At 47.6% G+C, this 18,587-nt stretch overlaps 1 protein-coding gene across 1 annotated transcript in view; it reads right to left on the bottom strand.

Annotated features, from left to right (window-relative positions):
* Positions 1-6,326: 6,326 nt before the first annotated feature.
* Positions 6,327-18,587, bottom strand: part of LOC117524714 (trace amine-associated receptor 13c-like) — a 32,243-nt gene continuing 19,982 nt past the window's right edge. Inside the window, exon 2 of the mRNA XM_034186528.1 lies at positions 6,327-7,143. Coding sequence (XP_034042419.1) covers positions 6,327-7,143 — 817 coding nt within the window. The remainder of the gene's footprint in view (positions 7,144-18,587) is intronic.

The following is an 18,587-nucleotide window of genomic DNA, read 5'->3' as shown; positions in this document are numbered from 1 at the left end:
CCTCTATAAGTGAAGTGAGATGAAGCAATGCTTCATCAGAATTGGACTCAGCTATAAAAGCGAAGTGAGATGAAGTAATCCTTCATAAAAGTTGTATTTGCCTCTATAAGTGAAGTGAGATGAAGCAATGCTTCATAAAAATCAGACTCGACTGTACAAGCAAAATGAAATGAAACAATGCTTCAGAAGATTTGGACTTGGCTCTTTAAGCGAAGTGAGATGAAGGAATGCTTCACCAGAATCGGACTCGGCTATAAAAGCAAAGTGAAATGAAGCAATGCTTCATCAGAATTGGACTCAGCTATAAAAGCAAAGTAAGATGAAGTAATCCTTCATAAAAGTTGGATTTGCCTCTATAAGCGAAGTGAAATGAAGCAATGCGTCACCAGAATCGGACTCGGCTATGAAAGCGAAGTGAAATGAAGCAATGCTTCATCAGAATTGGACTCAGCTATAAAAGCGAAGTGAGATGAAGTAATCCTTCATAAAAGTTGGACTTGCCTCTATAAGCAAAGTGAGATGAAGCAATGCTTCAACAGAATCGGACTTGGCTATAAAAGTGAAGTGAGATGAAGCAATGCTTCATAAAAGTTGGACTTGCTTCTGTAAGCAAAGTGAGATGAAGCAATGCTTCATCAGAATCGGACTCGGCTAATACACACTTCAGACACTGATCTGTTTCTGCTTTAAGAGACAAACGTGATATAGAAGAATTTTAATGAACAGAAATCTCCTACATGCGTGTGCATGTGTTATGTTACATGTACAAAGGGCATCACTGTCAATAGGTGGAGAAGCTCATCAATTCATTCTTCTTTGTTCTGTGGCAGTTTGCAACTGTGACCAGATTCACATTCTGTTAAATAACTCTGTCAGAAAAGAAAATGAGAAAGGAAAACAAATTTCCCCTGAACTTCTTTGCAAAATAGTCTGTCGATCTAATGCCCATTTATTTACATTAAGCTGGTGGAGCGATGTGGCGTGTGTGTGAGAGCAAGCCGCTCTTCTACACTGCCAGACACAGTCCTGGAATTTCACTGATTGAATGATTCCATCTGCTCAATCACCTGGTGGAGTTGGTGGTCGCAATGAAAACCTGCACCCTCTTGGCCCTTTCTGGAATCGGTTTGAGACCTCTGCATTAAATCCTCATAAATGCCAAAAAAATAAAATAGAATAAAATTAAAAATTCTGTTACCCTGAAAATACTTTGTACTGTCAAAAAACAAACAAACAAACATGTGGATGGGCTATTTTCTTTTTTCAGACACCATAGCAATAAAGCAAAGAATCCAGGGGTGACCTCTGATCCCACACTGTCCTTCAACCTACACATTGGTGAAATTAGAGAGAATGCTTTCTAGAATTTCTGTAATATTGCAAATATTTAACCTATTCTGTTTACGGTGACTGAAGAGACACAGATTCATGCCTTTGTTCTGACTTGGGGAAGAAGGTTTGCCCATATTTAACTGAACTGAAAATCTGACTTCTAACCAGTTAAAAATCTACATATCGTCGCTGTATCCTTGGGCAAAGCACTTAATCCACCTTGCCTGTGTATGAATGGGGTGGTGGACGGAGGGGCTGTATATAGTCGCAGCAGAATGGCAGCCACACTTCTCTCAGTTTGCCCCAGGGCAGCTGTGGCTACACTAGCAGTTTACCACCACCAACAGAGTTTTTCTTCTCATGAACCTGTTCTGTTTCAAACCTGCAGTGATTAAAACAATTCTTAAAAAATCCAACCTTGACTTTGGTTTATTGAAAAACCAAAGATCGATAGCAAACCTTTTTGCTCTAAAATCCTTGAAAAAGTAATTTCACAGAAACTTGAGAATAACCTCTTTGAGCCACTGCAGTCTGCATTTAGAATGCACCAATCCACAGAGACGGCTCTTACTAAAGTGGTACATGACCTTCTGCTTGCAAAGGACGCAGACACCACTGTGGTGCCATTACTGTTAGATCTCTCTGTCCTGCGTTTGACACTATGGGTCATCATGTCCTACTAAATATGCTTGAGAACCACTTTGGGATGTCAGAAAAAGCCTGGTGGACAGCCTTTTTAAGCAGTCACATTCATTGTGTTCAGTATAATAATGTTACTTCAAATCTTATTCCTATGAAATATGGGGTTCTACAAGGGTCCATCGAGGGCCCCTTGCTTTTCTCACTCCATGTAAAAAACATTTAAGATGGCGCTGTTGAAGCAGCAGCCTGTTACTTCAGCTCTGCTCTCTCTGTTCCTACTTTTGCTATTTTTAATACTTTTTAATGGTGCTTATTTGTCTTTATTTGCAGTGGGTGGTACCCTGTGCAAGTATGCACAAGGGAAACCCACTTTTGGTACTATTATGATTGTCTTTATGCTGCTCGTGGCACTTTTTGAGGCAGCACAGGGAAATCCCTTTGTTTCCAGCTCCAGACGTCCCATTGTTTATAGCCAGGATCAGCTGTTTGGATGAAGAAACTTAATGCACAGTGGGCCGGGTCCCCGCTATGCTGAGCACCCGGACGTACCTGCAGACATTCGGAAGAAACGTAGGGGCTGCAGGGGCGGGTGAACAAAGCGGAGCAGGACTTATATTCCATCTGTGGTCATGGGGAATGTAAGATCTCTCCATAACAAGACCAAGGAGCTAGCAGTGCTAACACATTTCCAGAGGCTGTATAAAGGCTGCAGTCTCGTGCTTCACGGAGACGTGGTTGGATGAACATGTACCGGACTCTTTAATCAACATGGATGGCTTCACACTTATCTGCACGGACAGGACGCTGGCTTCTCTGAAAAAAGAGAAGAGGGGGGCTCGCCATTTATGTGAGTGAGAGATGGTGCAGCACAACTCATATTCACGTGAAGTAGCAGATCTGGTCCTCGGAAGTGGCGCTACTCGCGGTGAGCATGAGGCCGTACTATCTCCCACGGCAGTATGGAAGTGTGATTACACTCTGTGCGTATATTCCTCCCTCTGCAGACGCCGCCGCTGCCTGTGAGCAGATTGACAGAACAGTTATGCGGCTGCAGATGCAACACCCACGCGCGCTCTTCCTCATCACCGGGGACTTTAACCATGCCTCCCTCTCCGCCACCCTCCCCACGTTCATCCAGTACGTCATGTGTAAAACCAGGGACAATAGAATACTGGACCTTTTTTTACGCTAATGTGGAGGATGCTTACACCTCCACCCCCCTCCCCCCGCTGGGACGCTCTGATCACAATCTCGTCCATCTGCTCACCCAATACACACCCAGGGTGAGAAGGGATGCCAGTGCAGAAAAGGTCATTGAAACTCTGGACTGAAGAGGCCACTGAGAGACTGAGGGGCTGTTTCAGAACCACAGACTGGAGCATGTTTCAAAACTCTTATGGTGAAGACATCAACAGCCTGACCCAGTGTGTCACTGACTACATGAACTTCTGTGTGGAGAGCACTGTGCCCACCCGGAGGGTACGGTACTTCCCCAACAACCACCCCTGGGTGACCCCCGAGCTGAAGGCTCTGATGAACCAGAAGAAGAGAGCTTTCAACTCGGGAGACAGAGAGGAGCATCGTAGAGTCCAACAGGAGCTCCAGTGGAAGATCCAAGCAGCCAAGAAAGAGTATGGAAGGAAGATGGAGGAGCAGCTGGCCCAGAACAACGTCACAGACGTGTGGAGATGCCTCAAGACTGCCTCCAGATTTGGACAGGGTGCCAGCAGGACTGCAGATGGGGATTCTCAGTTCGCAGAGGAGCTAAACAGTTGCTTTAACAGTTTTGGCTCCTCCACACCTACCCCCCCCCCCGGCTCCCAGCCCTCCACATGTCTCCAGCAGCCAGCCCTCCAGTCCCTCTGACCAACCACCATCTACCCCCTGGTCACCTCCACTGCACCCCGGACCTCGTCCCTCCTCCCCCGTGACTGTATTCAGCACCAGCCCGCCTCAGTTCACACCTCAGCTCCCCCTCCCCCCTCCCCCCTCACTGTAAATCCAACCGAGGTGAGAGGCCATCCCCTGCGGCTGAAGCAGAGGAAAGCAGCAGGACCTGATGGGATCTCCCTGAGGCTGCTGAGGACCTGTGCAGATGAGCTCTGTGACATCCTCAGCCACATCTTCAACATGAGCCTCAGCCTGGCAGTGGTCCTCACCCTGTGGAAGATCTCCTGTGTGGTCCCAGTTCCCAAAACACCGCAAGCCAAGGAACCAGCCCACTACAGACCAGTTGCCCTGACCTCCCACCTCATGAAGACCATGGAATGGCTCGTCCTGTCTCACCTCCATACCATGGAGAGCGACACCCGGGACCCACTGCAATTTGCCTACAGGCCCAACATCGCAACGAGTGCTCACCCACCTGGAGACCAGTGGGAGCGCTGTGAGAGTCATGTTCTTTGATTTCTCCAGCGCTTTAAACACTATCAGACCAGCACTGCTGAGGGGGAAACTGGAGGACACAGGTGTGGATGGACACCTCGCTGTCTGGACCATCAACTACCTCTCTGACTGCCCGCAGTACGTGCGGCTGTGTGGCTGTCAGTCTGAGGTGGTAAGGTGCAGCACTGGGGCCCCCCAGGGCACTGTCCTCTTGCCTTTTCTCTTCACCCTCTACACTTCGGACTTCACCTACAACACGGACAGCTGCCACCTCCAGACGTTCTCTGATGACTCCGCCATTGTGGGTCGCATGTCTGAGGGGAACAAGCTGGAGTACTGGTCGGTCATCACAGACTTCGTGGACTGGTGTGAGTGCAACCACTTGTGTCTCAACACCAGTAAGACGAAGGAGATGGTGATCGACTTCAGGAGGAACCCACCACCTCACCCACTGGTGAATATCCAGGGGGAGGACATAAAGGCTGTGGACAGTCTCAAATACCTGGGTGTTCACCTCAACAGCAAATGAAAAGAAGAAAATGTCCCAGTTCTTGCATGGCCGGCATACTCACCGGACATGTCACCCATTGCGCATGTTTGGGATGCTCTGGACCGGCGTATACGACAGCGTGTACCAGTTCCTGCCAATATCCAGCAACTTCGCACAGCCATTGAAGAGGAGTGGACCAACATTCCACAGGCCACAATTGACAACCTGATCAACTCTATGCGAAGGAGATGTGTTGCACTGCATGAGGCAAATGGTGGTCACACCAGATACTGACTGGTATCCCCCCCCCAATAAAACAAAACTGCACCTTTCAGAGTGGCCTTTTATTGTGGGCAGTCTAAGGCACACCTGTGCACTAATCATGGTGTGTAATCAGCATCTTGATATGGCACACCTGTGAGGTGGGATAGATTATCTCAGCAAAGGAGAAGTGCTCACTATCACAGATTTAGACTGGTTTGTGAACAATATTTGAGGGAAATGGTGATATTGTGTATGTGGAAAAATTTTTAGATCTTTGAGTTCATCTCATACAAAATGGGAGCAAAACCAAAAGTGTTGCATTTATATATATATATATATATATATATATATATATATATATATATATATATATATATATATATATATATATATATATATATATATATATATATATATATATAAGTTATATAAGTTATATAAGTTATATAAGTTGGGACATGTCCAGCTCTCCACAAGTTCTTTTATACTCACTCGACTGGTAAGCACTGAAAGCCGAGATAGACATGTCCCAACTTGTCCTCTAACACTCCGAACCGGAGGTGTTCCTTTGTCTTGCTTCATCAGCGAATCGGTCGTGACACGCGAAGCCTCCGCGCGGCTTTCCATGACAAAATCTCTTGTTAAAAGTGAAATCTGCCGGAAAATGGCTGATGTCCAGGTCTTGTGATAACCAGAGAAAGAGCACACAACGGTCTCGTATCCACAGAGCCATCAGCTTAGAAATGATCCAGTGGTTTGTGCCGCATCGTCGCAGCTCGCAGCGCGGCGCACCGACCGTCCTTAAAGGGGTCCTTAAAGCTGTAGTTAAAGTCCTTATTCTCTGTGAAGCCCGTAAAATTTTCACTGAAAGCCAGATACATTTTTCGAATGGTTTCCAGGTGCCAGTCTCTAACAGCTTCTGAAAAAATTCTGATGGAAAAAAAGTCCTTTTCATTCCGCCATTTCCAGACAATGAAAATCCGACGAGGGGGCGGGACCACTCCCTCCACAAGGCGTGCTCACAGGCGAATGACGTCACCGACAGGCGTGGAAAAACTCACGCATGCGCACGAGGGTTCAAGCATGTCTGACGTAAAAACATATGAATGAAATCCATATAGTTTTTGAAAAAAATAAAAAGGTACGATACTTTACGGACAGACCTCGTATATATATATATATAAGGTGTAGCACAGTCAGTGACACAGTCTGGTCACAGTATTTTTGCTCCAGAGGATCCTGGCTTCAGGATCTGAAGAGTAACAATGAATTTAATGGTTTTTCTAAACCAGGGGTAGAATAAAGCATAAATCACAGGGTTTAAACAGGAGTTAATAGAATACATAAAGGTAAGGATGAAGCCAGATGGTGTATTCATGAAGTTATTTCCTGAAAGAATAACACCATAAAGCGGACACAAACACATTATAAACACGACGACAACGACACCCAGAGCTCTGGCTGCTTTCAGCTCAGACTTCATGCTTCTTACGTTCACTGATGGTTTGTGTGTGAGAGCTGTAACATGAGAGCGCATGGCACGAGCCTGAGACACAGCCACCACAAACACTCTCACATACAGAACCACGACGACGGAGATGGGAAGAAAAAAGGAAATAACAATATCAGTCGTTACTGCAATGAATGTGATGGTGACCTCACAGTGACCCCGACAGGAATCATGGCTGCTTGTTTGAATCAAACCAGCACCTAAAAAGAGAATGATGTAGAAAACAGAACAGAGCCAACACAGAAAAATACAAATTTGAACTCTTCTCACAGTGACTCTGGTGGAGTAATGCAGAGGATGACAAACAGCCACATAACGGTCCACTGATATGAGGACCATGTCTCCTATTGATACACAGGTTGCAGTGATGGTGATAAAAGCAGAAAAAGAACAGATTAATGGACCAAGAAACCAGCACTCTGAATTTCGCAGGATTTCAAAAGTCATCACAAAAAGGCCCACGAGGAAGTCTGCAACAGCCAGAGAGAGGAGGAGGAGGTTAGAGGGAAAGTGAAGCTGCCTGAAGAGAAAAGAACATCAGATGATTAGAAAATAACAAATTCATAATTCAGTGTTTCATCTGACAAAGCAAACATGAAGGTAGTGAGCTCAATAATCAGATTATGCAGGTCTAATCTCACCATCTACATATTTAAATACAATAAATGCAGCTCTGAAACAAAGAGTTTGTGCCTGAAGTGTGAGACTGAGATGATGACCAGCAGGTTGAGAGTCACAGTGAGTACAGAGACAGAGGACATCAGAATCTGTAGAGGCAGAACTTCAGTCTGAGGGCGACTCAGCTTCCTGCAGGAGGTGTTGAGGAGTTCTGGAAAGCAGAGCTCTGCTCCGTCCTGGGTCTCCATCATCAGAGAGGAGAAGCTGCTGAGCTCCACCAGCTTTCTGACCAAAACTCAGTCACACAGCTGATTTATCTCTTTCTGACGTTCCCTTCATCCAGACACTCCTCCGTCTCTGTGGTGGACACTGAGGTCCCTCCTTCTTCACACCATACATCCTCTGGAGGTTTTTCATGGGGACTGTCCATGTTATAGTGCTGTGTGTGTGCTTTTCAGTCACAAGGCCGTTTCTGTCGTGTGATTGTGAGACAGAAGTGTTTGATGATACCAGTACATTTGGAAGCAATTGAAAGTCCAAGTCTTTCAGGTCCTGGAGCTTCCAGTCTGACTGTATGGTTCTATCCAGTGACAACTGGATGTGTTTTATACTAAGGCTGTAGTGGATCCTTGAGTACTGCTGAAATGACTGTGAACACAAACTCTTCTAGGGTCTCAGATGAGGGTTACTATACTCGCATTGTCATATCACAGTGGTGTCAAGGTATTCCAGAAAGGGCCAAGAGGGTGCAGGTTTTCTTTGGTTCCACTGCCTCCAGCAGGTGATTTCACTGAATTCATCTCCTCTGCTCAAAGTGATCAGTGAAATCACCTGCTGGAGTCAAGGCAACCATCATGTCGCAGCTGACCATTGTGTCATCACTACTCAAACCTGGAGAACACAAATCATGCCATGAATAACATCACCTCAACATGCCACTGTGATGCACATTTGTCGGTAGGCTCTCATGACATAGTGAAGAAAAAAAAAACAGCTCACCAGCCCGCTGTGCCTCATGTGACACACGATTGCAACGTCCACACGGTCTGTCCGTCATGTGACAGCCTGACTGACAGACCAGTGTGGACAGCTCATTTGCCCCACATCCTGGAGCCGTGAGCCATTCATGTGAGCACTTTGCTGCTCCAGACAGGTGGGCATATCACCAACAATGCAGTCATCATGTTGCAGAGCTGACTGCTGTGTCATCGCTACTCACAGCTGGAGAACACATATCGTGCCACAAAGAACATCACCTCTCAACATGCCACCACGATGGGCATGTGTCAACAGGCTCTCATGACATGGTGAAAAACACATATCACCTTTGGAACCAGTTCAGCTGCGCCTCGGTGCACAGTGCAGACACGCTGCCCGAAATGAAAATATCCATCTGATCATGTGAACGGCCAGCTGGCGAGGCAAATGTCACATCCACCACCCGAGTATAGTCCACATGAGGCGGTGTCCTTCGGTGTTCTGTGCAACAGTTGGACAGAGACAGCTGGATGCGCGGACCCTCTGAGTGGCTGTATGTGATGTGTGAGCACATCAATTCATTCATGTCAGTTCATTAATTCCTTGTTTACATTCATGGGCATGGTTCATGAACATAAAGGAACAGAAGGACGATAATTCTTGTATTGTCTGCTCTTTATAACAGGAATGAAATATTTTAACAGTGCCTCTGGATTGGCAGACCGGGGTGGTGGTCCCTCTGTTTAAGAAGGGGGACCGGAGGGTGTGTTCCAACTACAGGGGGATCACACTCCTCAGCCTCCCCGGTAAGGCCTATTCCAGAGTACTGGAGAGGAGAATTCTGTTGTACTGCTGGCCCACCACCAGAGGGCGCCCTGCCTGTTGGCAGGTTTCAGGCACCAGAGGGCGCAGTGGCCTGGTTGAATCTCCAGGGGCACCTGAGCTGTCAGCTGTCATCCATCACCTCATCACACCATTCCATAAAAGCCTGGGAGAGACACCATAACTCTGCTGAGTTATCATCTTATGTATTATATTGTATTGCAGGTCTCCATTGGCGGTGGAACTTCGTGGGTCCCAGCTCTTCTTTAGATAGGCGTCTCCTACCCTCAGGCCTGTCCACGCGTCACCGTTTTTGGATTGACAGTCTAAAGCATATTTGGTTATTTGTGCACTTTTGCAAAATAAATTGCATTTATTTGGGAAATCTATTGACTGTTCATTTATGCCCCCTGGCGTGGGTCTGTGCATTCACTTTCCCCAACAGGATAACTTGGCCATGTCATGGACTCCGAGGGGCGTTTACCACTGAGTGAACAACCAATGGAGATGCAAGGTGCGCAGGCTCCAGCAGGAGGTGTATTGGGTGAATTGCAGCAGATTCTCACCAACCTCACTGCTCGGTTGGATTTAGTGACCGAACAGAATATACCTCTCATCGTAGGATGGAGGCTGTCACCGCTCAGGTGGAGGCACACGCGCCAGGTGCAGCTGCAACCACTCCTCCTGCAGACCTGTTGCAAAATAAATAAAATCCAGTGGTCATTCAACGGACCCCCCCCCCCCCTTCACCTGAAGCTTACAGTAGCCCCCCAGAACCATACGGGGATTGTGTCGAGACGTGCGCGGATTTCTTAATGCAGTGCTCGCTCATCTTTTCACAACGCCCCGTGATGTACGTGTCAGACCACAGCCGGGTGGCTTATGTCATAAATTTGCTTCGAGGCGAGGCACGCGCCTGGCCTACGGCACTCTGGGAGCAGGACTCACGGCTCCTTTCGACCTATACTGGGTTTATTGGGGAATTTCGACAGGTGTTCGATCATCCTAACAGAGGCGAATCCGCTTCACATATGCTGCTGTCGATAAGACAGGGACGCCGGAGCGCGGCCAACTATGCAGTCGACTTCCGTGTTGCGGCAGCGAGAGCCGGCTGGAATTCGGTAGCGCTCCGTGCTGCCTTTGTAAATGGGCTGTCTCCGGCCCTAAAGGAGCATCTGGTGGCGAAAGATCAGCCGCGGGATTTAGATGGGCTGATAGATCTGGTTATACGATTAGATAATCGGTTAGAAGAACATAAATGGGAGCGAGATGAAGGACGTGGCCGGGCACATGTTGTCCCTCCCCCTTCCAGGTCCGACGCAGCGCCGTCTTCACCCCGCTCCAAAGCCAGGGCTTTCCGCGTAGCACCAGCTCCCCCTGCTGACGAAGCTATGGACACGAGCAGGGCTAAAGTGAAATCTGATAACAGACTGAGGAGGTTGGCCCGTGGAGAGTGTTTTTACTGCGGCTCGAGTAAGCATGTGTAGAAAGACTGCCCCAAACAGTTAAATGCCAACGCTCGCCCTTAGAGACTGGGTTAAGGCTGAGCCATAACACGCAGGCGGGCATTCCATGGAAATGCGCACGACTCCCAGTCACAATCCTCTGTGGGGATTTAACCCTTACTGCCCCAGCACTAATCGACACGGGGTCAGAAGGGAACCTACTGGATAGTAGGTGGGCTAAGGAGGTAGGGCTCCCTCTGGTGGCCGTTCCTTCACCACTAGATGGCACTCTTCTTCCAGAAATCACACACCAGACACACCCCTTAACCTTGGTTGTCTCTGGTAACCACAAGAAGGAGATTGTGTTTTATGTGACACCTTCTACCTCCAGAATTATTTTGGGTTTTCCATGGATGGTGAAGCACAATCACCGGATCGATTGGCCGTCTGGGGTTGTGGCTCAATGGAGCGAAACCTGCCACCGGGAGTGTTTAAGATCCTCGGTGCCACCCGGTGATGCTGTTAAATCAAATCAATTTTATTTATATAGCGCCAAATCACAACAAACAGTTGCCCCAAGGTGCTTTATATTGTAAGGCAAAGCCATACAATAATTATGGAAAAACCCCAACGGTCAAAACGACCCCCTGTGAGCAAGCACTTGGTGACAGTGGGAAGGAAAAACTCCCTTTTAACAGGAAGAAACCTCCAGCAGAACCAGGCTCAGGGAGAGGCAATCTCCTGCTGGGAATGGTTGGGGCTGAGGGAGAGAACCAGGAAAAAGACATGCTGTGGAGGGGAGCAGAGATCAATCACTAATGATTAAATGCAGAGTGGTGCATACAGAGCAAAAAGAGAAAGAAACACTCAATGCATCATGGGAACCCCCCAGCAGTCTAAGTCTATAGCAGCATAACTAAGGGATGGTTCAGGGTCACCTGATCCAGCCCTAACTATAAGCTTTAGCAAAAAGGAAAGTTTTAAGGAACTTTTAGGACAACCTGATAATAATGAATTACAATAGTCCAGCCTAGAGGAAATAAATGCATGAATTAGTTTTTCAGCATTACTCTGAGACAAGACCTTTCTAATTTTAGAGATATTGCGCAAATGGTTCCACAGGAGAGGAGAATGAAAGCTGAAGGCTCTGCCTCCCATTCTACTCTTACAAACCCTAGGAACTACAAGTAAGCCTGCAGTCTGAGAGCGAAGCGCTCTATTGGGGTGATATGGTACTATGAGGTCCCTAAGTTAAGATGGGACCTGATTATTCAAAACCTTATAAGTAAGAAGAAGAATTTTAAATTCTATTCTAGAATTAACAGGAAGCCAATGAAGAGAGGCCAATATGGGTGAGATATGCTCACTCATATGCTCTCTCCTTCTAGTCCCTGTCAGTACTCTAGCTGCAGCATTTTGAATTAACTGAAGGCTTTTCAGGGAACTTTTAGGACAACCTGATAATAATGAATTACAATACTCCAGCCTAGAGGAAATAAATGCATGAATTAGTTTTTCAGCATCACTCTGAGACAAGACCTTTCTAATTTTTCTAATTATATTTGTTTAATATGCGCATTGAATGACATATCCTGATCAAAAATGACTCCAAGATTTCTCACAGTGTTACTAGAGGTCAGGGTAATGCCATCCAGAGTAAGGATCTGGTTAGACACCATGTTTCTAAGATTTGTGGGGCCAAGTACAATAACTTCAGTTTATCTGAGTTTAAAAGCAGGAAATTAGAGGTCATCCATGTCTTTATGTCTGTAAGACAATCCTGCAGTTTAGCTAATTGGTGTGTGTCCTCTGGCTTCATGGATAGATAAAGCTGGGTATCATCTGCGTAACAATGAAAATTTAAGCAATGCTGTCTAATAATACTGCCTAAGGGAAGCATGTATAAAGTGAATAAAATTGGTCCTAGCACAGAACCTTGTGGAACTCCATAATTAACCTTAGTCTGTGAAGAAGATTCCCCATTTACATGAACAAATTGTAATCTATTAGATAAATATGATTCAAACCACCATGCGCAGTGCCTTTAATACCTATGGCATGCTCTAATCTCTGTAATAAAATAATAATAAATAAAGAGGAGGTCCGAGTCCCCCCCAATCTCACGATGGTGCCGACTGAGTATCATGATCTTGCTGATGTTTTCAGCAAAGATCTGTCACTCACTCTGCCTGAGCACCGGCTGTATGATTGTGCCATTGATTTGGTTCCAGGCGCTGAGTACCCGTCCAGCAGGCTGTACAATCTCTCACGTCCTGAGCGCGAATCAATGGAGACCTACATCCGGGACTCTTTAGCTGCCGGGCTTATCCGAAATTCTTCATCCCCGTTGGGTGCAGGTTTCTTTTTTGTGGGCAAGAAGGACAGCGGACTCCATCCATGCACTGATTATAGCGGGCTGAACGGGATTACGGTTCGCAACCGATACCCATTACCTCTATTGGATTCAGTGTTCACGCCCCTGCATGGAGCCAAAATATTTACGAAATTGGATCATAGAAACGCTTATCACCTGGTTCGGATCCGGAAGGGAGACGAATGGAAGACGGCATTTAACACCCCCTTAGGTCACTTTGAGTACCTGGTCATGCCGTTCGGCCTCACCAATGCCCCCGCGACATTCCAAGTGTTGGTTAATGACGTTCTGCAGGATTTCCTGCACCGATTCGTCTTCGTATATCTAGACGATATCCTCATCTTCTCCCCGGACTCTGAGACCCATGTTAAGCCTGTCCATCATGTCCTGCAGCGGTTGTTGGAGAACCGGCTGTTTGTGAAGGGTGAGAAGTGCAAGTTCCACTGCACTTTTTTGTCCTTCCTGGGGTACATTATCTCCTCCAACTCCGTCGAACCCGATCCAGCCAAGGTAGCGGCGGTGAGACATTGGCCCCAACCGGTAAATCGTAGGAAGCTGCAACCGTTCCTGGGGTTCGCCAATTTTTACAGGAGGTTCATTAAGGGCTATAGTCAGGTTGTTGGTCCCCTTACTGCCCTGACCTCCACAAAAGTCCCCTTCACCTGGTTGGATCGGTGCGAAGCCGCGTTTAGGGAGTTGAAACACCGGTTTTCAACTGCGCCAGTTCTGGTGCAGCCTGATCCTAACCACCAGTTTATTGTTGAAGTGGATGCCTCTGATTCAGGGATAGGAGCCGTTCTGTCCCAGAGCAGGGAGTCTGATAGTGTTCTCCACCCTTGTGCCTATTTCTCCCGCAGGTTGACCCCCACTGAGTGGAACTATGACGTTGGCAACCGGGAACTCCTGGCGGTGAAAGAGGCCCTTGAGGAGTGGAGACATCTGTTGGAGGGAGCTGTGGTCCCATTTGTGGTTCTTACTGACTATCAGAACCTGGAATACATACAGACCGCTAAGCGTCTGAACCCCAGGCAAGCCCGTTGGTCACTCTTCTTCGGACGTTTCAATTTCAGGATCACCTATCGCCCCGGGACCAAAAACCTGAGGTCTGACGGACTGTCCCGGGTGCACGAAGAGGAGATTGGAATGAGGCTGTCGGATCCACCTGATACCATCCTGCCAGAGTCCACTATCGTCGCCGCCCTCACGTGGGACATGGAGAAGTGGTCAGGGAGGCCCTGACGTGACATCTGCCGTAATGGACTTCTGTCATGGTTCCAAACTCTCCTGCCACCCAGGGGTGCGAAGAACTGTGGCAGTGGTCCGGCAACGGTTCTGGTGGGTGTCGGTTGAAGCCAACACCCAGGATTATGTCCGGGCCTGTACCACCTGCGCCAGGGGCAAAGCAGTTCACAACCGGAAAGTGGACTCCTCCAGCCGCTACCTGTGCCTCAGCGCCCCTGGTCCCACATCGGCCTGGACTACGGACCTGAAGAATGCTCCTGAGTGAAGAGGAGCTTCATCTTGGATCCCGCCCTCCTGGCGGACTTCTACCAGCGACACCCCGACAAGCCAGGTCGGGCGCCAGGGGGCACCCATTGGGGGGGATCCTGTTGTGAGGTCAGCCGAAGAGGAGGTACTGCTGGCCCACCACCAGACGGCGCCCTGCCTGTTGGCGGGTTTCAGGCACCAGAGAGCGCAGTGGCCTGGTCGAATCTCCAGGGGCACCTGAGCTGTCAGCTGTCATCCATCACCTCATTACACCATTCCATAAAAGCCTGGGATAGACACCATAACTCTGCCGAGTTATCAGCTTACCTTACAGGTAAACTTCTCAGCCGTTATTGTGCCGTATGCATGTTTTTGCTTCTAAACTCTTTGCAGTCGTAACCTTGTGTATACTTGCAGCTTGGAGCTGGTTTTGTGGAAGTTTGGAGGAGCTGGCGTTTCCACTCCTCAATTTCCTAAGTATTACATTAGGCGCTGCACGTACTCAGTTTTCCTGCTCTCTGGGAGTGGAGGATTTACCCTGTGTTTTTGCTGACTGTTTGCTGGGTGTACACACACCCACCATTAACCTGTGTTTGTTCCTGCCAGCAGTACCAGATCTGACAGCTGGAGTGGTGGCCACCTGGGGATTCAGGACTTGGCGGCTCCGGTGTGTTGCAGGTCTCCGTTGGCAGTGGAACTTCGTGGGTCCCGGCTCTTCTCTGGATAGACGTCTCCTACCCTCAGGCCTGCCCACGCGTCACTGTTTTTGGATTGACAGTCTAAAGCATATTTGGTTATTTGTGCACTTTTGCAAAATAAATTGTATTTATTTGGGAATTCTATTGACCGTTCATTTACGCCCCCTTGCGTGGGTCTGTGCATTCACTTTCCCCAACAAATTTGACCGATAGTCGAACCTCGGATTCAGGAGGAGCAGTGTGGTTTTCGTCCTGGTCGCGGCACACTGGACCAGCTCTACACGCTCCATCGGGTGCTCGAGGGTTCATGGGAGTTCGCCCAACCAGTCCACATGTGCTTTGTGGATCTGGAGAAGGCATTCGACTGTGTCCCTCGGGGCACCCTGTGGGGGGTGCTCCGGGAGCACGGGGTCCGGAGTCCTTTGCTAAGGGCTATCCGGTCCCTGTACGACTGCAGCAGGAGCTTGGTTCGCATTGCCAGTAGTAAGTCAAACCTGTTTCCAGTGCACGTTGGCCTCCGCCAGGGCTGCCCCTTGTCACTGGTTCTGTTCATTATCTTTATGGACAGAATTTCTAGGCATAGCCAGGGTGTATAGGGGGTTTGGTTTGGGAACCACAGAATCTCGTCTCTGCTGTTTGTGGACGATGTGGTTCTGTTGGCTTCGTCAAATCGGGACCTTCAGCATGCACTGGGGCGGTTTGCAGCTGAGTTTGAAGCGTCCGGGATGAAAATCAGCACCTCCAAATTCGAGGCCATGGTTCTCGACCGGAAAAAGGTGCTTTGCCCTCTTCAGGTTGGTGGAGTGTCCTTGCCTCAAGTGGAGGAGTTTAAGTATCTCGGGGTCTTGAGGAACGTGAGATCGACAGATGGATCGGTGCAGCATCTGCAGTGATGCGGTCGCTGTATCGGACCGTCGTGGTGAAGAGAGAGCTGAGGAGGGGGGCAAAGCTCTTGATTTACCGATAGATCTACGTTCCGATCCTTACCTATGGTCATGAGATTTGGCTCATGACCGAAAGAACGAGATCACGAGTACAAGCGGCCGAGATGAGTTTCCTCCACAGGGTGGCTAGGCGCTCCCTTCGAGATAGGGTGAGGAGCTCGGTCACTCGGGAGGCACTCGGAGTCAAGCCGCTGCTCCTCCACATCGAAAGGAGCCAGTTGAGGTGGCTCGGGCATCTTTTCTGGATGCCCCCTAGACGCCTCACTGGAGAGGTGTTCCGGGCACCGGGAGGAGGCCCCGGGGAAGACCCAGGACACGCTGGAGGGACTACGTCTCTCGGCTGGCTTGGGAATGCCTTGGGGTTCCCCCAGAGGAGCTGAGGGAGGTGTGTGTGAATCGGGAGGTCTGGGTGGCTTTGCTTGAGCTGCTGCCCCCGCAACCCGACTCCGGATAAAGTGGAAGAAAATGGATGGATGGATGGAAATATTTTAACAGAAAAAACGAAATCCATTTGTTTCCTCATTTCCACATCATTACAAGTAACATGATTGTTTTACATGTAAACAGTACATTCATTGTTCTTGTTATGTTCTGTGCTCTTTCATTATTTGGTCCTTACACATTTTGTCGATTTATGTATATTTGTACAATTTTTAATTGTTTCTGCTACTGTCTGCTACTGAGACCTCTCACGCGGTCGCAATGTTTTCGTGCGTGTGCACACGAGTGTGCACGACGCCATCACCACAGGATCGTATGGCATCTGTACATGGCTGTCCACCCATCTGTATCTCCCAACAGTGGCTGAAATTTTTTGAGGTTCGCCAATTCGCTCATTCACCCAACTTCGTGTTATGTGTGCCCGGGTCATTATCATGGGTGATGGAAAAAAACAAAAGCCAAAGACCAAGATGAGGACAAAAAGTCAAAACACGTGTACTCGCAATCTGGGGAGGAAGGAGTTGAAATAGCATGTTATGGAATGACCAGGACATAACAACACAAGAACCAACACACCATGTAGTGGACCCCCCAATGGTGGGGCAAACAGAGGAGGTTTAAATAAGCAGAGCAATAAAACACAGGTGGAATTAATCACTTTGACAAAGATGTGCACTATACAACAGATACATAACAGGCCACTGACGAACATAACACATGACAAACGACCCTTCAATAAAAGACATAGCAACATAAAATGATAACTAAACAGCTATCTGACCCCAGAGGACCCAAGACAATTGGATAAACAACATACAAGAATTGTTCTCTTTATTGATGGCTTTCTAGAAACATGTCAAGGGAAAAATAGATCAATATGTTCACTTCATTGAAGACTGCTTTACGTCAGTCATACAGAATCATAAACGGCATGGCAGTCCCCTGGGAACTCTGTCTGAAGAGTGTGACTCTAAAAACCTGAGTACGATACTACTGTAAACAGTATTGTGCCAAAAGGAGGCCAAAGACCAGGAGATTGAGGAAACATCATGACATAACTGAGGGAAGAAATCCTAAAACATGCATGCTTTGGGTTGCTGGAAGACCAAAGACCTTTGCCTCACACATCGTGTTATTACACTGGGCAGTGCATTTTGCTCTAAAAACTAATCTTTTGATTTCATTATTCCTTTGATACTTTTGATGGCTGCAGTATGAGAGGCAGCACAGCAGGCCCACAGCATGGTAAAACCTCCACCTCATATTTTACTAGAGGAAGAGGGATCTTTTCTTTATTGTCTTTACTTTAAGTTGACACTAGTTAACATTTGACATTGCATTTGTAAATAGCTCCAATTTTCACATGGAGCACTTTTCTAACCAAGTTAAGCCTGGGAGCATGCACTGGTGCTGTGCTTTCCTGCATCCACCACACCACAGAACCGACTTTGGTCCTGGATGGCAACCACCCAAGACATCGATTCAAGACTTTGTCTCTTCCAGAACAGATTCTTGTAATGTCTTATTTTCAGAATTACTGCAGATAGATAAGAGGTCTTTAAAAGATTCAAAATGCTGCTGCTGGAGGTCTGAGCAGGAGGACAAAGTTTGATCATATAATCCAGATTTTAGCCTGCCTCCATGTGAGGCTATGGACTAGCTCCTCCCTGTTTAGCTGTTCTAGTAATTAAACCTTATGTACCGGCCCGTGCTCTGCATTCTCGACATTCAGGATTACAGTGTGTTCCAGAGGTTAAGAAGTCAGCAGGTCACAGAGCTTTTTCTGATCATGCAGCTGTTCTGTATAACAATTAACCTACCAAGATAAGACATTCTGATTCCATGTGTGCTATGGTGAGACATAGGAAGTCAAATTGAACCCTGGAGTCTGGACCCTGGGATATGTGGACAGGCTGTGCCTTGACTGAATTGTCTGAGCCTAAACATCTTACTGCATTCTGGGCTCTGTCAACTATATCAGTAGACTTGTAGGTTTATATTTATTTTGTTATGTCTTAATATTAAATCATAGGATTATATTTTTAGTTTACGAGGGCTTAACCCTCTGGAGTCGAATGACTCACACTCGTGTAAAAAATCACATGACCAAAATAAAGGGGATGTAACACTCAATCTACTGCACTCTGAGGCTCCCT

This window comes from Thalassophryne amazonica, chromosome 14 (genome assembly GCF_902500255.1).
Source record: "Thalassophryne amazonica chromosome 14, fThaAma1.1, whole genome shotgun sequence".
Taxonomy (NCBI): Eukaryota; Metazoa; Chordata; class Actinopteri; order Batrachoidiformes; family Batrachoididae; genus Thalassophryne; species Thalassophryne amazonica.
This window is presented reverse-complemented; position numbering and strand designations above follow the sequence as displayed.